Here is a 24,237-nt window from a genome sequence, read left to right on the forward strand (position 1 = left end):
CAGATGCACTCCTTGATCTGATTAATGTTGTAAAATTTGTGATTGTTTAATCAGTAAAGTCTGCACTCATTTCCAATATACACACCTCAGTTTCTTCACTTAGGAACAATATAGTTTTAGTTCTTTCTATTTTAATCTATTCTAGTCCCAGAAAAGGCCAAACTTTAAAGTTATTTTCTTCTATTTTTTATTTTTTAAAGAAATCTGGTCCTGGTTAGCAGCTGGTTGGATCACAAAGACTCCAACATGAGAATTAGAAGAACTAGATGCTAACAGGTTGTTAGCAGGTAAATTTTGTTTGTTTTTTTATTCATGAGTGAAACTTCATTTTTATGATACACTAACCTGCAGTAGTTGTGGCTTCCCAGACCTCCTTCTCCATTGGGATATTTGAGGGTGTTGTAAGGGTGCTGGAAAGTCTCATTCCAGAACAGGCATGGTTTTCCGCCATTCAGGCTGGTTTGGTTCTGGAAGCCCCTGTAGTCCTGTCCGTTGGCAGTGTAACACTCTAAAAGAGAAGAGAAAATTAGAAATTAATGGAGAAAAAAGGGACAAATAAAATAATATCAAAATCACATGTCTGGCATAAGAGATCATACATCTTTCAAGATTTTAAAAAATTTCTTCATTGGGCATATCTACATTCTTTACGATGACATTTGTGCTTTTAAAACATTTTAATGTGTCTGGAATGATTGTAAACGGTCTTATTAGTGCACAGACCCACTACTTTTAAACTCCAGCCAAAAATATGAGAGCAAAACCAATAAAAGCCCTGTTTCAATTAATACCAAACATACAGTGAGATGGGGCAAAAGCCACAGAGCTATACAGCAAACGCAAGTATGGCTTGAATTTAGAAGTATATAACAACCATATGTGGATTTCCAAAGAAAAACAATGATTGGTGGAAGGGTTCTCTTCCCTGAAAAACAGGAATTCAAATAAACAAAGCCTGATGGAAAGTTGATGATCTATCACCGCTCGCTGTGAGCCCACAGGGTTCCTCTTACAACACTTAACACTGGTAAAAGGAAAACCACATTCCTCTTTTGATGACATTAAAAGAGAAAACATTAAAAATGTTATGATTACTCAGGGTGCAGATGCTGATAATTGGTACAAATGACAGAGGTGCATAACAACTAAGAAACCAACGGCAACAAGAGAGAGAAGACAGGGTCAGGTAGACAGCGAGGTTTAGTAGTTTAAAGGGAGAAAATATCAGAGTATGCATTAAAGTTTTCAATATGTCATAATATTTTTCGGCAGAAATGAGAGTTTTGAAATTAAGTTAGTCATCAAAGTTTACACTAATAATCTGAGAGGTGATTCAGTTAAATATTCATTCCCGAGAGTAAATAATCATTACAAATCACAAAAAATTATACATTTCTCACATCTGTGACAAGACATGTTTTTATTTTTTCTATTTGAAAGAGGAAAACCATACACAAAAACTTATTAATTTAGTAATTAGGAATTATTTGGCAAAAAAAATGTAAAGTCATGTTTCATCTATATGGAGATAGTATTAGGTTAGTCAGTAAAAAATGTAAGATTTGAAGTAATTTCCTTAAAAGCCTCTTTTCAAATAATAACAAGATCATGTATAAATGTTGGTACATAAGTTGCAATATTTTAAATGTAAGACTTTGGGATCTTTTGTCCTGCATTTTGCAATGATCCAGGGGAAAAGAGAATGTTTACTAAAACGATCTTGGTGTTGCTGTCTGCACAACAGGAAGAATAAACATGACTGAATTAATTGTGACAGTATGTTATTTAGCCAACAATTGTTAAGTAAATTATATTTAAAGCATGCTATAAAAAAAAACCCTTTGGATTATATCTTCTTTTTAATTAAATGTTATTGTTTAATTCTGAATTATATATATAAAAATGGCTGTGTTGTTTTTTGGTGTATGAACTGACAGGTCATTTTATTAGAAACACGTTGCAAGTATTGGACCTCACGTCTTGCCTTTGTAATCTCTGACATCAAGAAGGCATTTTATTTTTCCAATCCACTGCAGATCCCTGGATAGTTTTGCTTTTTCTGACTTTTCTCTACAAACCAGACATGATTGTTTCAGCAATTTCTGAAACACTCAGAGCAGACCATTTGGGACCAACAACCAAATGGGTTGCTGATAATGGGGGTTTTTTTATAACTAAAATCTCATTTCTTTCTCATTCTGGTTGTCGACTTGAATTTCAGCAGGCTGAGAAGAAGACTACATGCATGAATCGTTGCCATCTGATCTAGCCGATTGCTCTTTATGCTGACAAACAGTTGAACAGGCGTCCCTAAAATGTGGCATGCAAACAATATATTCGCATATATTAATACTTTAGTATTAAGATTATGGAAGGACAAAACTGTCCAGATGGTTGGAAAGAGGAGGAAGTTGAATTTCTCTAATAATTTCCATGAATGTAGATCACTGATTGTGTCAACAAGTAAAGACTTTGTCACAGTTATAAACAAAAGTTGCTGAAAATACAGAGCAAAATGTATTCAGAAAACTCTCTGAATGTGCTTGCTATTACTGATGGAATCAAAGAAACATGCTGTTCTTGGTTCTATTATAACACCAATTACCCTCAGTGTCTGTCAATCAAACATTAAGAATGAAAGAAGAATACTTGCTTGTCTGGCTTGTCTCCAAGGGTCTTGTTGCTATGTATGTGGTTAGCCAATAACCGGCCTCTTTTTATCAAGTCAAGCTGTTTGGACCGAGTATGAGCTAATGCATTGCAATATGACAGTCATTATTCCCCTTGGTGAACCAGCTGTGATCCATCGTTCTCTATCATTCTGTTTCAAGGTTTCAGAACTTCCTCTCTTGCATCCTATCATTTGTTCTCCTTCAGCATTTAACTTCTCTCAAGCTTCCGCATCCCAACCTTTCAGTGCAGAAACAAACATTTTTCTTTGGGGAACCCTGCACACCTGAGAGGCTTTCTGTTCCAGGGTTCATTCTGATGTTCCCGCTTTGTTTTGTCTCTTTAAGGTGTAGTACAGAAAAATTCTTTACTTTAATCCAAGATATTTTTGTTTTCAATGTGCAGTCTGATAGAGAATGAACTAACTTATCACAGCCAAGAACAAACTAAAAGAGAAATAAAAACCTGATGATCAGTATCATAAACATACAGCGCAATAAAATATTCACTTTTTTTTTGTTTTTACTCACTTATCACGCTTAAAAGTTAAAAATCATGAAACAATCCCAATACCAGAAACAATTCATTTGAAGACAATGTAGTTTACAAATATAAATGCATTTGTTTTAGTAAAAAAGAAACTATTCAAACTTGTAGGCGCAATGTGAAAAAAAAAATGACTCTCTAAACATGACAACTGGTTAGAAAACATTATTAGAAACTTGTTTTTGTATTTACTCAGTTTATCTTTGTGTGATATGATTGTGTGTGTGTGTGGGGCGGGGGGGTGTAGGTACATTTGTTTCTATTCTAATACCTTGTGGGGACCATTTTCCTGACACATACTACGTTGTGGGGACACACTGCTCCTTGTGTGGACCGAAGCCTGGTCCCCACAAGGGAAACGCTGTTTTTGGGTCAGGGGTCAGATTTAGGACTAAGGTGTGAATTGAGTTTTGGTTAGGGTTAGGTAATTAATGGTTAGGGTTAGGATAAGGGTAAGGTTTAGGCTGTAGAAATGAGTGGAAGTCAATGGAAAGTCCCCGCAAAGATAGCTGCGCAAATGTGTGTGTGCGTAGGTGTTGGTGTGTGTGCGTGCTTGTGTGTGGCGGGGTGTGCGGGGGTGTGGGTGTGTGTGTGTGGGTGTGTTTGTGGTGATCCGAAACAAGATAAGAAAGCATGCAAGGGGCCAAACACCATCATAGAAATATCTCTGAATGACCGTTTGGACCGCCATGGAAAAAAAGAAACTGCCAACGACATTTTTGGCACACAGTCGGGGAAGGACAGGTGCTGCAATAATTATTCGGAAGACTGACAATTGACAGGTGAGTCCAAGTGTAAATAATTGAAATATGCAACATTAAAACAGAAGAAAGAAGGAACAGGTAATGAAAAATGAAGAAAAGCCAGGTAACTGCTGAGAAAACAAAACAAAGATCTTATCCACAATCAGAACTACAAGTAAATAAAAAAAATAAAAGCCACATACTTTGAGAGTTTCATAGATCTGTATTGAGTGAAACATGACTTCATTGAGCAGTTGCTTTGCGTTACCTCAAAGACACAATTAAAGGTGTAACTTCACTTTTTAAACTAAATAAATAGTGTGCATTATTAACAGTAGCTAGCTTACACTCAAACATGCATTCCAGCTTCTTGCATGAACCACCAAAGTACTACTAACACTTCACTTCATTGTGAGTCAGGAGCCCAGACTATTCTCAGTGCGACAGCCAGAGTTGCTTTTAATTAAGGTTGCTTTGGCTGTGTTGCTCAGCCGAGCTCGTCAGCCATCCATCGTCTGCCTGACAGGAGCTCGGCTGAAGTGGAGGAGCGCTGGGGTGTCAAGTTTCTGCAATTATGATGCCTCTCTATTGTTGGTGAGTGTCTCCCATCTCTCTGTGCGCAAATTAATGTTGTCTTGACATGCAAGGATATCCTCTATCAGATCATAAATCCACCTGAGATTGGCTGGCGGAGAACATGACTCCATAAAGCTACAAAAACAACTTAACGAAGAAGCAACTGAAGTTACGCCCTCCAAAGCAGACATAAGGGACATATAAGAGGGACGGTGGTTATAATCAGGCCCACGCCCAGAGGACATACAAGCCATAATAATAATGAACACTTCTCACATCTGAATAGACGCACCTGTAAGCAGATGGAACTGAACGCGTTCATATTGAAGATTTTGAAGATAACACCATGTTGTGATATGATAAGTAACAGCTGTAATATGATCAGTTCAGCTGTGGTGGTAACTGAAACTATGGTGCATTATATGCTGTAAAATAGCACACCGCTGTCAGAAGATACACAACTCTTGAACTTTTTCCCATTTTGTCATGTTACAAACACAAAATACTGTGGATTTTATTGGACTTTTATAATACACTGCCTGGCCAAAAAAAAAGTCGCCACCAAAAAATGGTCACACTCTCTAATATTTTGTTGGACCGCCTTTAGCTTTGATTACAGCCCGCATTCGCTGTGGCATTGTTTCAATAAGCCTCTGCAGTGTCACAAGATTTATTTCCATCCAGTGTTGCATTAATCTTTCACCAAGATCTTGTATTGATGATGGGAGAGTCTGACCACTGCGCAAAGCCTTCTCCAGCACATCCCAAAGATTCTCAATGGGGTTAAGGTCTGGACTCTGTGGTGGCCAATCCATGTGTGAAAAAGATGTCTCATGCTCCCTGAACCACTCTTTCACAATGTGAGCCCGATGAATCCTGGCATTGTCATCTTGGAATATGCCCGTTCCATTTGGGAAGACAAAATCCATTGATGGAATAATCTGGTCATTCAGTATATTCAGGTAGTCAGCTGACCTCATTCTTTGGGCACACAATGTTGCTGAACCTAGACCTGACCAACTGCAGCAACCCCAGATCATAGCACTGCCCCCACAGGCTTGTACAGTAGGCACTAGGCATGATGGGTGCATCACTTCACCTGCCTCTCTTCTTACCCTGATGCGCCCATCACTCTGGAACAGGGTAAATCTGGACTCATCAGACCACATGACCCTCTTCCATTCCTCCAGAGTCCAATCTTTATGCTCCCTAGCAAACTGAAGCCTTTTTTTCTGGTTAGCCTTACTGATTAGAGGTTTTCTTACGGCTACACAGCTGTTCAATCCCAACCCCTTGAGTTCCCTTCGCATTGTTCATGTGGAAATGCTTTTGCGTTCACAATTAAACATACTCCTGAGTTCTGCTGTTGTTTTCTTCGATTTGATTTGACCAAACGTTTAAGTATTCGCCGATCACGATCATTCAGGATTTTTTTCCGACCACATTTCTTCCTGGAAGACGATGGTTCCCCACCATCCTTCCAGTTTTTAATGATGCGTTGGACAGTTCTTAACCCAATTCTAGTAGTTTCTGCAATCTCCTTAGATGTTTTCTCTGCTTGATGCATGCCAATGATTTGACCCTTCTTAAACAGACTAACGTCTTTTCCACGACCACAGGATGTGTCTTTTGCCATGGTTGTTTAAGAAATGAGGAGTTACTCATTGCATCAGCTGGGGTTAAATAACTTGTTGCCAGTTGAAAGATAATCGCCTATGCAGTACCTGTCCAATAGGAGGCTTGTACCTATTTGCTTAGTTAAATCCAGGTGGCGACTCTTTTTTTTGGCCAGGCAGTGTAGATCAACAAAATTCTGCATAATTGGAAGGGAAAAGACCCATTGTCTTCAAAAGGTTTCAATTACATCTGCAACCTTTTGGTCTCTGCCATCTTGTCACGGCCAAAGGTGGACATTTATGCATTTTTGTTCTTCGCAAAATAGCTCAGTCAAATTGGACGGAGAGGTGGAGGAACATTGATTTTCAATTCTCAAATGGATGTTAGCTCTGGACTTTGACTGGGCCAGTTTAACACATGAAGATGCTTTGTGCTAACCTGTGTCCGCAACTAACAAATGATTATTCTATCGATTATTCTGAAGATTAATCGAATATTCCATTCTCTAATGGATTAACCACAATCATTCCAGTCCTACTCTAAATTGTTTCATAGTTGCTTTTTCTGTATGTTTAGGTTCATTCCTGTGTTGAAAGGTGAACCCTTGTCCCAGTCTCAAGTATTTTACAATCTTTAAAAAGTTATTGACACTCTTTCTTTTATCTAATTCCTCTTTAACCTCCACCAAATGATCTTGTGCAATGCATTTGGTGGCCTTGATGATGCTCCTGTTAGGTCTTCACAGATCTGAATTGATATTAAGAGTGCCACTGGACTGTACTTACTAATTAGGTAACTTCTAACGGAAATTGTTGTATGGAATTTTATCGCCCTTATATTTTATTTTAAAAAGAGACGTGTAAAAATACATAATTTTCTCTCCAGTTCACCAGTATGTACTACACTGTTGGTCTGTCACAAAATATCAACATGAAATGTTATGATGTTTGTGGTTGCAAAATGGATAACAGCTCGAAGGGTATAAAACCTTTTGCAAGGCAGGGTGTATGAGGATTTCATACTATATTTACATTTTGTTCTGGATCCTGGCAGCCAGGACAGCAGAGCGAAAAGACGGGGAAACACTCCCACTAAGAGGTTGGCACTGGCACAAGCACAATAATGAGTAACTACTCCCTGAAAGCAATCATGACTTCCCGAGTCAAAGACGATGCCACAAGGAAGGTTGCTTCCTAAATGAGCTCATGGACTTCAAATACTTTCTGTTCAAAAAGAGCAGGTACTGAACTGACGAAGCTCAGCTGCTCGATGTGATCAATCCATAAGAATAAGATGATTGACACTTTTAATGTCTCCCTTCCTTTCTCCTGCTTCAGGAAACTTTCCTCCTGAGTTTCAGAAAGGAGCATGGCCCGTCTGGAAGCGGTTGCAGCTGGCAATCCCTCAGCCGGTTTGCGGCCAAGCCGGGCTTCCCGGATTAGACGGTGAAATTTGCAGAGTTTTTGCCACCGTTAAAAAAAATGTGTGGTTGCTTGTGGTGGGAATGGGAAGTGGAAGCTCTGGAAGAACCGAGAGATAAGTGAGGTCATCGTAAAGATGAATAGACTATTTAAAATCCCTGCGGATAGCCACACATCTATCAAGCTAAAGAGAAACGCTGCGCTTTACCTTTGAGCGGAGCGGTTTATCCACGACCCGGAGAAATGAAGAGATGATCAGCCGATTGGATCGTGACCACTTTACGCTCAACTCCCCTGAGAACACGCCCTGCGCCCCATCATTCCCCTCTCCCTTGTCACCAAGCAACTGTTGGGCTCTCGTCACATGGGTCTTGGCTTTCTTGTGGTTTTATCACAGGCCAAGATGGGAAACAGAACCTCGACCGCATGAAACACATGGGGGAGAAAATCGGGGAAATAAAATCCTCCAATAAAATATGCGCAGATCTAGAAATAGAAAAAAAATCTAGGAAGGGAAAGAAGAGGACTCGCCCTCGACCGAGCCCGGCGCTCAGAAACTCCAGCACCACCCCAGCAATGAGAAAAACAAGAAAAACATGCAGAGGATCGCTGGAAGACAGCTAATCGCCCTGTTATTATATTTGCTGGGATTTGCGGCTAATGACTTCCACATTGCAACTTCAAAATGATTCTCCAAATTGGGGTGAGATGGAAGGAAAAGGGGGGCTTGGCTTCAGTTCATGTGATCTCAGGAAATAAACAAGTTAACAAACAAATTGTTTCTGTTAAACACGTTGTCAGGTCAGATAAGTGACAGAGCGCTTATCTGTTGAGTTAGCTACGTGGAATGAAAAGCAGCGATAATTACAGACAACTGCTTCCTCTCTGACATGAAGAGCTCCCTTCCATCTTTATTATATGCTTTGGGCTTTAGGGACAGCAAAATAGGCTTTGTGCACGAGCGATATTTCCACTCTAATAAAATTACACAAACTGAGCGTAAGCTCGGACAAAAACATATTTGAACAAGCAGCGACAGTAAAAAAAAAAAAAAAAAAGAAGGAGCTGCACTCATGGGGGTTTTTGCAAACCTTCCAAAGCATACAAACACAGTTGACAAGAGAAGCAGATTACTCGTACACAATAATCTGCTTCCTCCGCGGTGCGCTGGTAGCTATTACTGTTGTGGTGCTCATTAATGTCAGCGAAGTAAGAACAGAGGCCAGGGCCAGGCCAAGCCAGGCCAGATGCGAGCAGGTTACAGAGTTCCTTTAAGAGTAAAGAGGAGGGTGTGTGTGTGTGTATGTGGGGGGGGGGAGCACAGCTGGCTGCAGCACAAGTCTGGTTCCCCTTTCCCCTTGAGCGGTATCCGTTTCCACACCAAAACCACATCAGACCTCAGAGGATGGCAGCGTACAGCTTAACATTTATTATCCACGTTTCACAGATATTTGCATGTTCAGCGGGGCATAATTTAATGAAGTTGCACTGCAAAAACACAATCTCTTACCAAATTGGGCTAGTTTCTAGAGCAATTACCTTAGTATTCTTAAAAGAAGACAAAACTAACTTACCAGTACCTTTTTAGCGAGCTGTGGGAGCTTGCTTTAAGTCAATAATTCTTTAATATCGATGAAAAGGTACAGATTATTTCACTTACAAAACTGGAAAAATGTCTTGTTATAAATGAAATAATTTACCACTGGAACTAATACTTTTTATCAATATTAAATTAAGTATGTAACTTTTATTAAATTTCTTTTTTTTTTTACATATTTATTGAAACTGCCACTATGTCGTGACTGTTATGAGACTGCCTTCTCCTACTGCTACCTAAAAACAACCAATCAGAGCCAGGAGGCGGGTCTTAGCCACACCTAAGACCCGCCTCCTGTCTTCTACCACTGCAGCTTTTCCCCATCATTAGATCATGTTGTGAATGCTAAGGCTAGTTGGCATAGCCACCGATGATGACAGATAAATGGCTTCCTGTAATGGTGAGTTGTTTCACCGCCATTAGCATATTTAGCAGCACATACATGAGTTTGAGTGACAGCATGAAAGGCCCTCCTCCTAGCTCTGATTGGTTGTTTTTGGTTGGGAGCATTGCATTTCTTCAGATGACAATAGTAGCTCAGCAAGGATATTTTCACAGGTTATCTGTCTCATCACAATCTGTCATGACATGGTGTCAGTTTTAACAAATATTTAAAAACATATTCGGTAACACTTTATTTGACGGGTTGTGAATAAGATATTTAATAACATAAAGCTACATAATTTTTAAAGTTTAATCAGTAATACTTTTAGAACAAATTTATGTCAGATCACGATTTCTTGGTTATTGTCAAGTTGTCATAACAAAGACATTTTGAATGTCAACTTTGTATTAAAAGTGTCATGATTTACAGAATGACACTTTATGACAACAGTCATTGCTGAAATATATGTATTTTTTTCTTTCTTCAAGAGTATTAAGATATTTGCTGCAGAAACTAGACCAACTTGGTAAGATTTTGTGTTTTTGCAGTGTGAATGTTGCTTCAGAGAGAGGAATTCTGCAGTTAATGGCCCCCACATTCTCCCATCTACCCCCTATCCGTCCGGCATTCTTTTAAAAGCATCCTCTGCAAGAAGGTCAGTGAAAGTACAAAGACAAAAAGAGTCGCCAGAGGCTCTTCAGTACCTGAAATTCAGGTGATGAAATACCAAAGTTCTTTTCATTTTCCTCTTTTGTCACATATGTTGTCGCCCAAAATAAACTGAGACTTCACTGAGGCCCCAGAAATAGTCTTCATCACCGCAATTCTTCCTGCAGAAAACCCTCTGCTGCACCACCCTGTGAGTTCACCGCCACAGCGGCCACAGACCCACACAGCTCCTTGCCAGAGTTGCAGGGTAGCACCTATAAAACGTGGCCCCATCTCGTTTTTGCGCTGCCCCTATTATTTAGCTCTGTAATGGAAAGAGCTTAATCTGCTGGAGCCGATGGTGGGTTGAAACCACAGTCGAAGTACCCTCTGTTTGAAGCTACGCTTAGCAAAAATAGAAAGTGTAAAAAAAAAATTTTTTTTCAGGATTTTCACTTCCCCCACAGTTGGATCTTAAATGATTTTATAAAATAAATAAAACAGGATTTCCTGGAGTCGCTAAAATGATATCAGACAAAACACAGAGCGAGGTTAGGTGCAGGCTCTTTAACGAGGAGGGACGATTTAAGGTATTCCTTGGCAGTAACTCAGTAACTGATGGATTGCAGGTTTTGACAAAGGACATAAAGGGCATCAGAAGACTTGCTGACACGCTTCAGAGAAAAATCTGCCGGCAGAATGTTGACACTAGGCACCCGCTGGCCAACCTGACATGAGGGTGGATGAGGTGACGTGTCGCTTTATCTATATGTGGCATCTCGTTGAGTAGCACCCAGCACAAGCCAAAAAAAAAAGAGGTCATGCTTCCAAACTTCAAAGCTTCAGCACTTTTTCTATCTTGTGACTTTGTGGTGTTGCTCCTGCTTCTTTGTGAAGAGATTCAATAAAAATGGAAATGCAAAAAGGGTTTCTTTGTTCCCCTTGCACACATATCCAGATGACAAAGAGCAAAAGGTTGAATAAACAGAAAGATAAATCTCCTGTAACGCATGCCACTGAACCTGCTCTAAACCAGCTCCGACACTCAGAGCAAACAAAGACCTGTGCAGCCTCAGAAACACTGGGACTGTAAGAAGTAAGGTTGGTTATTTCTGCTGAGCAGACAATGCAATATGCAGATCTGATGTCACGCAATAAATTAGAATGAAGCAAGGGAAGGAATTACAAGTATTTCAGTGGAATGAAGCTTTTTGCTCAGTGAAAAATCTGCCAATGTGACAGATGTGCCTCTGAGCAGTAAAAATATCTTCTAGAGTATGAACAATAAACAAATTGGGTTCGTCTGGCTTCTGTTATTCACAGAGGCAAAAATAATGTCATTTATGCACGGGTTTGTTATTAGCATCAAGATATACTGAAGTCTGAAAAATGACACAGTTTGAAAAAATCAAAAAATTTCCATCATGCAGCCTGTATGGACAGAGGCTACGGAGAGTGAAGAGTGCCAAATCACAATAAATAACTTTGTCTGAACTGTTTTGTTTATTAAATAGATAAGAAAGGTGAGTATATTTTAGGTGACTACATTTATTTATCCATGCTTAGGTAAAGTTTTTGTATTGCTCATAAAATCTGGAACAAACTTCCAGAAAACTGCGAAGACAAAAGGCTGAATTTCTTTAAATTAAGGCTATAAACCCATCTGACTATTAATACCTAAAACATTGATCAATGTTTTATCTACTTGATGATTTTGACAAAATGTAATAAATACCACTTGTTTCATAATTGGTTACTGTATTATTTTTTATGGAATAAAGAACTTTGAATTGCCTTGTTGCTGAAATGTGCTATACAAAGAAACTTTACTTGACTTAATACTAGAGATGCAATAATCCGATATTAATATCTGTGTCGGTCCCGATATTGAAAACAATTCCAAATCAGCTATCAGTGACAATGTGCCCGATCCAAAAAGGCAGATCTATTCAATCTAATTCTATACTTTGTGATCTGAGGGAAATCTTGCTTTATTATGTGTTTTACATTGTACTTAGGATTCCTAATTTCACTTTGAAAGAAAATTTGTTGCAGTTTATACATGTTTGACCAAGGTGGTCCACCTGTTGTTTTGGTCAGTCTCTTTATTATTTATTTTACATTGGCTGTTGTACCTCTAATTACACTGACTTAACAAATTAAAGTCATTACATGTTTTGACCAAGCCGTTGGTGTATTTAAGTGTGCAGTACTACTGCAGAGCAATTCAGTACATTGATGTTTATGTTTTAAAAAAGAAATGTTTTCAGACAATTCAGCTGTTTTTCTGTATTGGATTTGTATCGGCCAATTCTAAACCTGAGATATCTGTATCAGTATCGGAAACGAAAACAGTGGATCGGTGCATCCCTGCTTCATAGTGCCCCTTTATTTAAAAGAAAACTTATTCCTTGCCTTCTAGTATGCAACAACTAACAGTAAAAACAAAAAATTCAGTCATCGCTTTTGGTTTAGATTATCAGCATCCCCTTTAAAAACTTTCTGGCATGCATCCATAGCCATGACTGCTCTACCATTCCGCTTCTCTCCTTCATTGTTATGAAATGGTTAAGCTTTGGATCCCCAGATGAGGCAAAAAGGGAAAAAAAAATCACTGAGATGACTTGAAGCCTTTCAGCTCAGAAGTTTTCAAGGTGCCCTGATTTGAGCATCTGGGATCCATCCATCATAAACCCAACAGCCAGTTAGAGAACAGTGCGGATTGTGAAAGACAGAATGATGGAAGGAGGCGGGAAATGGAGCGAGATGGAAGAAAGAAGAAAACGGAGAGAAGGGAAACACAGAGGGAGTCAGGGTGGGACAAAGACCGGTTTTATTACACCGCAGATTGTTCACCCAGGCTCTAATTTTCTCCCTCTTGTACACAGCTCCGCTGAAGTGAACACTTTATTTCACATTTCCCCATATATTATCGACAGGGGTAACGAAGCTCAGACTTGTAAAATTATCAAAAACACAGACCCCAACGCCAGGGGTCTGAGCTTCAAGGGACAGATCTCATTCCAGAGGAGCTCTGTGGCGCAGCTGCGCGCTGGGGCCCTTCCACAGCAAACAAGTAAGTGAAGCAATGCCTAGGAGAGCAAAACCATGTCCTGCTAATGCATGTACTCTGCAGGGAAAATAACACATACACATATGGGTTCCTCATTGTAGGCATCCTTTCATAACCGCACGATCTACGAATCGTGATACAAGTCATGATGGCCCACTCCTCCGAATGGCCTTCCTATGAGGGCGTTTCAAGGTCACTTTTCTTTCTTATGTTTCTCTGCAAAAGCACAAAACCTAAGTATTTTTGGTCCAGTTTCTAGAGTAGATATCTTAATATATTTGAAAACTAACTTACAACTAAGACACAGGAGCTTGTTTTTAGTTAATTCCATAATTTTGATGAAAACGTAAGAGGGTCGCTTGTAACATGGGAAAATATCTTGTTATAAGTAACAATGGAATTAGTACTTTTTCATCAATATTGAAGAATTATTGACTCCAATATCTTGCTGAAAATTCGCTTGTTAGTTAGTTTTGCCTCATTTCAAGAGTATTAACATATTTACAATAGAAACCAGACGAAAAATAGTGGTGTTTTTGCAGGGTTGCCTGTAAGTGGACGGTAAGATGATCGCCCCGTTAGCTTACGATGTCAGATTCTTAGATAAACACAAGCAGTGACAAAACATTCGTTAATATTCACTCCTACCCACATCATTCCAGCTCATTTCGTCTTTTTCCCCCTTTAAACTTCCACAGTTGCCTACAAACATGCCCACAGTAAGAATGAAAGGGAGCAATTTTCACCAGCGCACAAGCCGCAGTATTTTAAGTCGGATCCGATGTGGAGGAAAGGAAGGTCACACACACATGCAACACTGGCTTCCTTTGTTTCCCTGCTGGTAAGGCCAATGCCGCCACTGCCGCCACCGCGATGCCATTCCCACCACTCATCGTTGCACTGATATGGCCCACTGAGGGTGTGTGAGTGTGAGAGCTCACATGTCTGTCAGTTTCCTAACCCCTCGCTACACAAAGCGCTGGTTTCGTAAAAGCAATAATCAATTTGTGGCTCCATCATGTAAACAGTGAAGCCAGCACGGTTCGCTCTGTAATTTCATAAAATTCCGACCAGAGACGGGCCAAAACCGTATGAGGCATTAAGCCGAATTTATACAACTAGCATCCCGTTTTAGATTGATCATTTACAGATTCCACATTTAATACGGCTTGTTTTTCAGTTAATAACAATAAATTACTGAAGTTGTCTGTGGAGAACAATGTGATTTGCTTGAAATTACATCAGTCGCATTGCATTGTTTATTTAATCAGTTGTACTGGAGAATAAATGGATTCAAGAGGTGACAACTGTAAATAAGTGGAGGAGATAAAAATATTTTTCTGATTCGTTTGAAATGGCTGATGAGTCCAGTATGCAGTGTAAGTTTAACTGGTTAAAGTTACATGCAATCATGATTCATTTACAAACACGTAGTGTGCAAAACATGGGAACCCCTGCTACACAAGCAGCAGGAAAAGGACAAGAGCTCAAGGAATTCTGGGTAAATACAACCAAAAGAAAAACACCTGTCTAACACAAGCAGAAACAATTATTTGTTGTCTTTTACAAAAGACACAAAAAAAATCCTACAACACCTAAAATCTCATGCTACTCCATTTTGTTTGCATTTTGTGAAGAAGGAAGTTGCACTCATGTCTTCTTCTGAGGTTTTCATGTAATTTCCTTCAGTAGTTTCTGGTGCAGCGCCACCACAGGCAAGGAGGGGAACAGGTTTTTCAAAGGATTTAATTCGTTCAACAGTGCAGAGTGAAAGCAAACCGCACCAGCTGGAAATTTTATATATGTGCCATTTTGGTCCCCAATCGAACTAAGTCTATTGGACAATCTGGTGGTAAAACACATATAAAATACTGTACATTATTCACATAACCATGCATTCAGCCATGGTGGTGGTCATATCATTTTTGCCCCTCCGCCCCACATGTTGAGCCTGGAGCTGCGCCGAACAGAACACGTAATGATCAAGGGAAGGGTTCGCCACCAAACACACCTGTTTTTTATCATCCTGTTTGTGTTCAGGTTCACTGGCATCTGGGGAATGTAAATTATACATGCTGTAGTTTGAGGTGTAGTTCTGTGAGTCCTCTTGCAGGGGGAGTTGTGTTATCTCCCACCCACCAACCATGTGGCTCTCGGTGTGCCTGTGTGATTACAGGGTCCAGGAAAGATGAGGTAAATAAGGAGTTCAGGTTCTGAGGAGCAGAATGGATGTGACTGAGCCTGTTAATGCTAAAATGAAATGAAAACAATCTAAAAGTCCCACACCGCGGCACAATCAAAGCACAGTTAACTCTGCTGTTTACTTTAACAGACACAGTTATTAAAACAGATGGCTTATCTTTCCCTATATTGAACCATAGCAAAAGCGTGACATTCGATAAGAGAACCAGCAGCCTCTTCAAAGCAGCACCACACATTTTAAGGATATGATCTTTTTTTTCTTTTCCCCTTTTTGCTTTGAAAATAATGACCATTATCCCAGTAAACTGCGCTATCCTTTCATTGTGCCTTGTTCTTCATCTTGTTTTCCTCCTTTTGTAAGAACTAACCAGCTTTGAGTCATTTACTGCTTTTATATTTTGCTGCACACTGGTTTAATCAGTCATTTCCTGTTGTGAAGATTTTTCATGCCAGCAGACAAACATTACACCAAAATTTAATTTGGAAAATGAGTAAATCAGTAGCAGCAAAGGAGAATGAGAAACTACCGTACTCTGTTTAAGACTGAACATTTTCAGAGGATACAGAGGTAATTTCTTTTGTACTTTTTTACCAGTAACAGCAACTTATTATAACCACTAACAAATATTTAATGAGTTAGAGCACAATGGTTCTTAGAATGAACAGGATGCCGGCTGCCATCTGTCGACATTGAAAGATAAACATACCACTTTTATTTTTTTTCATATTTTGCTGTATTTTATTTGGATTTCAGGTAGTAGATGAACATATAACTGCCAACTGGAAGAAAAATGATTTATTATCATGTTTTTATACAACTGAAAATATGAAAAAAAATTACTGAAACAAAAAAGATGTATAGAACAGTTACAGTTAGTTATATCAATCAAAGCAGAAGCCAAGAATCACCATGAAAACGCCATCCACACCGTGAAGCCCGGTAATGGCTGCATCATGCTGAGGGAATGCTTTTCTCCAGCAGGGACTGAAATGCCATTCAGCAGAGATTTCTACCTTCCAGCAAGACAACACTAAACGTGCAGTTTGAGCTACAATGGACTGCTCATGTGTTAGAAAGATCCAGTTAAAGCCCAGATCTAAATCCCCAATAAAAGTCTGTGGGAAGATTTGAAAATTCCTGTTCACAGACTCTCTAAATCAGTGCTGTCCAAAGCCAGCACTCAAGCACAGGTGTCCTGCATGTTTTATACATTGCACACATAAATCAAACAAACGGTTTGAACTAAGATCTCTGCAGAACTCAGTAACAAGCTGAGATAGTAAAGCCAATTGAATTAGCTGTGCTGCAGCAGAGACATTTAAATGCATGTTCAAAATATCTCACACTTAAAGCATGCCACTCCGCAAAGAAGACTGTGCAGAAGTGTTCTGGATGTGCAAAATTAGTTCTACAAAGTACAGATTCAGGGAACCAGAATGTAAACCATTTATAAAACATTTAACTTCAACTTCACAACTATAAGCTACTTTAAGTTGGGCTTTCAAATAAAATTCTTATAAAATACATTAAGGTTTGTGTTAAGAATGTGAAATGGTTTTGAATACTTTTGCAAGATAATGTTAGTTTAGATAAATGACTAGCAAAACAGTAAAATTGTAACTTTTTTATCTAATAAATAAGAATAATGTATTTGAGTCTTATCTATCTGATATCTTACAGAACATATTTTCAAAATTGTAGACCTCTTACATTTCTATACAAATACTTAGAATAAATCAAATCTGAGCTGTTTCCCTAATGACTCATCTGTTATAAGAAGAGTTCACTTTATGAAAAGTTGTAAATGTCCTTTAAAGCAATTTTGACAAGATCTGACAGCTTCTTGTAAACCATCTTCGGATTGCGGTGGACTTACATCAGTGTTATGTACACAGATACCCGACTAGTAGATCAGATTTTAAGGAGAGTGGAGATCAGATCATTTAGAAACAATTCAAATGCTCACACATGTTAAAGAAAAGGCAAAGTAAAGAAAGGATGTTTTAAATTTAGCAGGTATACATGCAGTTTCCTCCCATTTGGGATGGTTAAACTCTGAGTAACAGGTTACTCAATGAAGGTGGAGTTGAAAAGGTAAAAGTTAACTTCAAAGTAGGAAGAGCAATGCACCAAAGTTGAGCGGTAAACCAAACATACAATTCTAAACCTCAGTCACAGCTTTAAATCCTTTTCTCATTAACCGCTCAAGTCATTTCTGCTCCGTGAATCACTGACGATACACCAAATATGGGAGTTTGCACAGGGGTGGTGAACATCAACAAAAAGCGGTTCTAATGTGTATCAAATCCAGAGGTTTCAGCAACTTTTACTTCTTGTTTGCACTGACGGATAAACAGACTCCATGTGTGGAGCACAAACAAGCACCCATCTGCGTTCAATGACTCTCCAGCGTTTTTGTTTGGAGAGAGTGGTAAACACGGGGGGGAAAGGGCCCCAGTGGGTTTGTTTCGTCTATCGTTATAAACTATAGATGGAGGCACTGGCCTGTTTAATTTCACTCTTTGGCATGTTTACATTGATTTTTCTCCTCTTTAAACTCAGATACATGATGAAGAAAATCTACAGCACATCAGTTAAGTTATTTTTTGGGCTAATTCTTGTTGATTTTAGAACAATCCCCCAATTTTTTCCTTATGTAACCCATACTCCCTGACCTGGTCAGAGCACCGCTACTAATGCATGAAACAACAAAAGGTTGTCAGATAAACCGCAACTGAGAGCAATTCTGCAAACACAATCCTAGAAGCACAATAAGCTGCTGAAGAGGGGACCACAATGTTTAACAGAAGACCCCCTTTTAAAGAGCTCTGTCTCTGGTTCTCAATCCCGACTGGGACGCCGATCGTTTTTCATCGTGGTTTGTGCGGCTCTGGGAAGAGCAGCAGAACTGGGAACCAGATGGTTGTGCTAAAACACAGGGGGCATCTCACTGGGATCCATTACGAGAGGTGGGTGGGGGGATCCATTCAGGGCCGGTAGATTCTGTTTCATGGCATCGGCCGAGTGTGACCAACGCTCGGGTTGGGGTGGACCGTGGGTTGGTGCCACATAGGCTGTGGCAGAGACGGCCCATTTTGTGCTCACCTCCGAGAGTCACACTCACCTTGGACACAGGACAGACAACTAAATCAGGGCCCCTTTACGACTTGGGTTACATCCCTTTTGACTTAAGGGCTCTTTCAAAATGCCTTGTGTTGCAATAGGATATGATAGGCTCAGTGGCTTCAGGGACAATAGCTGTTTCTGGAAATGATGGACTGAAATATTTCTGTGCACTCTCTAACCTCATTTTACTGCCGCCAAAGCATCACAGCTCGACTTAATGGATGTTTATTTGCATATTCTTGAAAGAAAGACCACGGGGAAACATGTTCTGTGTGCCCTGATGCACCAAACCTTTCCCTGTCACGGCCTCTTTGCTCTGTCCAATGCTGGCTTTGTTCCTCTGTTTGCTGTCCACTTCGCCAGGCCTGCCTTCTTCACTTGTCCAAATGTTTGCTCTGTCCACTTTGCCGTGTCCACCCGCTCAGCCCCATCTGCGGGCGTTTCAACAAGCAGGAAAGGCGACAATTTGCCTCTTCAGCCACAAGCTGTTGCAGCTGGATGCAAACCAGACCCTGTAGCTGAACAGCAGATTACTCTCCATTTATTTAAAGTGGTTAACTTTCTCTGCTGCAGTTTCAGTGGGCTCCTGCCCAAATAAAACGCTTGTATAAAAAGAAAGTAAAGTTCGTCAAATGGGTCATGCCTCACAGTAGCAATTCAATGTCCTCCTGTTATGTTCTTTGGTTTTATCCTCAACAGTCCAAACTAAAAGTTACAGCACAAAATTATTGGTTGCTTTGAAACTTCATCTTCATTGGGAATGTTTACTAAACCACTCAACCAATTCCTGGTAAAATCTTTGGAATGCATTGAACCAAAGACAAAAATACTACTTTCAAAGACAATATCAATAATTTGATCAGAAAGAGAAACTGGATACTAGGACGATTCTTGGTCTAATGCTATACACATCAATTTTCCTTGGGAGAAAGCATTGACAGTGAGGACTTTTATGGCAAAGCAAAACTTAGTTGTCTTCTACAGAAGGCTATAGTTTGTGCAGTGTTTTTATATGTGAGCTGCTTCCGCCTTTGGGGCCTCAAACCTTGGAAAAATTCCTTCATCTGCTAATTAAGTTGAGTTTTGATTTAAACGATAGAGGAAATGAAATCTAGATTACTTAGAAAACAGAGATAGGAACCATTTGCAACTACAGCCTTCAACTAAAATGATTTATATTTCAACTGTTATTCTATTCTAGGTACATGAAATGCTATTAGAAACAATTTTAAGTGGTGGATGATTCTTTAATGGTTAAGTAGCCATATGTTGTCAGTTGAACTTTGTGAATAAATCAGGGCAGCTTACGTGTGTTTTCGCTTCTTAGCTCAAAATATGAATCTCAAACATTCCCAAAAATATTTGATTTTGACATAAAAGTGAACATATGCAGTCCAGATTTCCTGAAAACCGTCAAAAGCCCTTTAATATTAGTTAGAAGCGCAGAAGAAGAGGCTAAATTTAACATCACTTGTGACAAACTGCTAGCTAGCTAATTTTTTCTGTTAATTAACTACTTCCTGTCTTACTTCAAAATAAGACTAGAAACAAAATGCTGGCTCAATCAGCTAAATAGAGAAGCTAAATAACTACAATAAAAATATCATGTTTATGACATCTCCCATTTATTTGAATATTTAAAACATTTCTTTAAATTCATCCATCTTTTTAAATTCACCTTACAAAAACTGGCAGAGACCATTTTAGAAGTCAGTTTTCATAGACAAACTTAAGACAATTTTTGGAGATCTATGTTGTCTAAAAATGTAAACACTTTCAGGGGCCCCCTGTTGGTTTGGGAGATTTAGTCTCATTGTTTTTTATCCTGAAAAAGTCCAAATTGAATGTGAGATGACAAAAATACATGGTTGCTTTGTAACAACACACTCACTCAACCAATCACTGATCGTACCACCTCCAAAGCTTTATCAGTAATGTGATCAAAAAGACAAAAAAAGATGCTGGAATGAATCAGAGAATGAAGCAAAACAAAACTCACCAACTTCTAGTTGATTTTTATTTTGGTTTTACTTGGAAAAAAATAATACATCATCCTTTGAGCGGTTTTACGGGATAGTAATGCTTAATTTTGTTGTACAGAAAGCTGTTTTTTGTGCTACGTTTTCATGCCACTTCCTCCCCTTAGGCAGCAACCTTGCTTAAAATTCCATTGTCTGTAATTTAAATTGAGTTTTGATAATAAAAACAAGCATTTGTTTTAGAGTTAATAGCATCCAGGGAAGAAGATTAGTCTTCATGCTACTTCACTTTAGCTCTGTGAGTATTAGATTTACCCTCTAACCCTGGAGTGCATTTTCAGCTGATAGACTCAGACCTCTGCCGGGAGCACCAAGAAAACTGACGAAGAGAATGTCATTTGGCAGTGACTGGAGTGGGTCTCCTCATGCAAATGTCAGTATGCATGAAGAGGCCACGGAAACACAACTTATGCATATCAGTATTCAAATGGAAAAAGAGAAGCAACTTGGATGCAGCACAGAAGAGCAGAAATCTGGATACTTTGAATTGTAGAGAGTTGTGGAAAGCACCGGATGTTTAAAGCAATGAATTCAACAAAACACTGTCTGACCTTAGAGCTGCAAAAACCACACAAACAGGCGTTGTGACCACATGAATTGCACTCTCCCACCTAAGCATTGTTTATCTCTTTCAAGCCTGACAGTTGTGTACAGCCTGCAGCAGTCTGACAGTTTAATTCCACGCTGTCTGGCTGGACCGCCTCTGTGGACCAAAGTTAAACACTTTCTACTGGGACCCTCTGCACTTTTCCAGTCACGCCTTGGTATGTTCACGACTGGTCACAGGTTTACATACGGATCATCAGCATCGATGCCATTCTAGTTTGGGGCTTTTTATGATTTATTTAAAGGGGCAGTATTTTGTATTTTCCATGCACATAGTGCCATTTCATAGCACAATCAAGTAACTGTGTTACCTTCTGTTGTTATAAAAGTGCTGTATGCATCAAATATGACTTAGAAGAAATTTGACTTTGCAATGTAGCACCTTGAAATTTGGCCTCTTGGTCTCTTTTAGAAGCTCTTGCTCTTCAGTATGTCGTCACAACAACACTCATCCATAAGCTTTTCACACCGTTTTAAGGAGTTTTGCACTGAAAAGTAGTTTGTATAATAAGCTCAGCAGATGCCCATATTAAATGTGCATGAAAGAATCAAAGCAACACTCCAGGTGTGTTTTTCATGAGGAAATAATGTTTAGAACATTGTGTAAAACTCAAAAAAGTCTAATGTACATAACACTGCCCCTTTAAATACTTATTCCAGAGAAGTTTACATTTGTTGTGAGTTTTCTTTTATCAACACAAGGTCAACGGTGCTCAACCAAATGCGTCCACCAGTGTTTGGATAGACGTTGCATAGAAAGTCACCAATGAAGTCACACATTTCTAAGGCATCAAAAGGCTTCTGGCAACATTTTTGCTGAATATTTGACCAGGAAAACAATTTTAAATTAACTCTACAATTTTTGTCAGCAAAGAGGTCAAATACCCATCCAAAATTCAGACAGACTTATTGATTGGTGGCTGCGAAAAGTAGGTTGTCATTATGCAACTCTTTTACCAAAATATTAGTGGAGGTGTGTCTATATATTTGAGCATCACTGAATTATTTTGACCCTGGATGATTTGGGGTCAAAATCATATATATATATATATATATATATATATATATATATATATATATATATATATATATATATATATATATATATATATATATATGTACACAGTATATACATATATATATTCTCACTAAAACCAGGAAGATAGAGCACATAACACCAGTTTTAAAGTCCCTCCACTGGCTCCCTGTAGCTCAAAGAATAGACTTTAAAATACTGTTGTTAGTTTACAAATCACTGAACGGCTTAGCACCACAATACATTAAAGATCTGCTTTTATTGTATCAACCTTCCAGACCTCTCAGGTCTTCCGGTTCTGGTCTGCTCTGCATTCCCAGAACCAGAACCAAACAAGGAGAAGCAGCTTTCAGCATCTATGCACCACAAATTTGGAACAAACTTCCAGAAAACTGTAAAACAGCTGAAACACTGAGTTCTTTTAAATCTCAACTGAAAACCCACCTGTTTAGAATTGTATTTGAAACGTAATCAATTACAAATTTAACCTGACTTAATGCTGTGTTTTGATTATTGATTCTATGTTGCATTGTGTTTCTGTGTTTGTAATGATGTAAAGCACTTTGAAATGCCTTGCTGCTGAAATGTGCTATACAAATAAAATTTGATTGATTGATTGATATATGAAATATATATAATCTTCTAGGGACGCAATGCTGTTTGTTTCATCATTCCACAGTAGAAAAGAAATGCTTCAAATTCTTCATAAAGATTTATTATATGTTCATGTTTAAGCCTTATATGCATGAATTATGATCTTCCTGTGTCAGGATTATTTTCCAAATTTTTTTATTTTCTTAAGGCATAAAGAAGAAGGCAATGGGGACACCCAGGCACCACCATCACAGTCTTAAATCCTGAAGCTGAAATTCGCCTTACTGCTTTGCATTGTGGTTCGCCCGATCTACCGCCTGAGCAGGTGGTGATTTGCACAAAAAAAATGAGGGGCTGCCCTCAGCGGAAGTTCAAAAAAAGAATCAAGAGAGGGGAAACACACAGAAAGAGAGAGGTACTTCAATCAAAGGAACTTAAGCCCTTTGAACACGACAGGATGAGAATCACAGTGGCACCATAATGAGCATGATTGTGTTTATAATAACTGGGTCTGTTTCTCTGTCTTAGTGGTTGGTGGTTTCTTTTTTTTTAGGGCAGTCCAGTCCCTTGGCATGGGAAAACCAGGGCGTTGCCCACAACCTGACCCTTGACGGAGCAACACCCAGAGGTCAACAGGAAGTAAATGGGCCGACGTATGACACAGACGAACACAGTTCAAACCGTGAAGGGTTTTCCCCTCTGCTCTTCAAGGCTCAAGCATGATCCAGACTCAACTTTAGACAAAGTAAAATAAGAGGGTTCTTCAGAACTTCTGGCCTGTCTTCACAAGTCAAGGCCTGCTGGGTGTCAGGCGTGATGAAAAGTGGAAAAAGAAAAATAATCCTCTTTGTTTGCTTCTGTTTTAGCCTTTCTAATCTGGATGAGTGGCTTCTCACTGAGCGTAAATTTGCCTGTCTTTCCATCTGTCATCACTATGTAACTTTAGGGAGCTGCTGTCTGACTCTCTTGTTTCAGTTTTAAAGATTTACACATGTAATGCATGTGATGATGCTCAGAGGACGAGCTCTAAAGATGTGGATCTTTTTACTCAGCAAATGAGATGACAGCGTTGTCCAAGCTTAACAGTCCAGCTACATCTGAATAGGCCTGTCACAATAACAAATTTTGCTGGACGAAAAATTGTTGCAGAAGTTATTGCAATAAACAATAATATTGTTGTTTTGAGGCCATTTTCAAGTCTTATATTGGTATTAATGGCATAAACAAGTACACCCTTTCATAGATCATTAAACTTTCATTTCTAAAACTGGAACTAGAAGACATTTCAAATATCCAAAATATATAAACAAAACAACTGAAAAAAGAAATAAAATTGATGCTAAAGTCTCTGTAAATA

The 24,237-nt window shown here is 39.1% G+C and overlaps 1 protein-coding gene across 2 annotated transcripts in view; it reads right to left on the bottom strand.

Moving 5' to 3' along the window:
- Positions 1-24,237, bottom strand: part of kremen1 (kringle containing transmembrane protein 1) — a 78,032-nt gene that overhangs the window by 43,140 nt on the left and 10,655 nt on the right. For both annotated transcript variants that reach the window (XM_032579469.1, XM_032579468.1), the window contains exon 2: positions 346-508. In XM_032579469.1, the coding sequence (XP_032435360.1) occupies positions 346-508 (163 nt within the window). The remainder of the gene's footprint in view (positions 1-345; positions 509-24,237) is intronic.

The sequence above is a fragment of the Xiphophorus hellerii genome, chromosome 12, assembly GCF_003331165.1.
Source record: "Xiphophorus hellerii strain 12219 chromosome 12, Xiphophorus_hellerii-4.1, whole genome shotgun sequence".
Taxonomy (NCBI): Eukaryota; Metazoa; Chordata; class Actinopteri; order Cyprinodontiformes; family Poeciliidae; genus Xiphophorus; species Xiphophorus hellerii.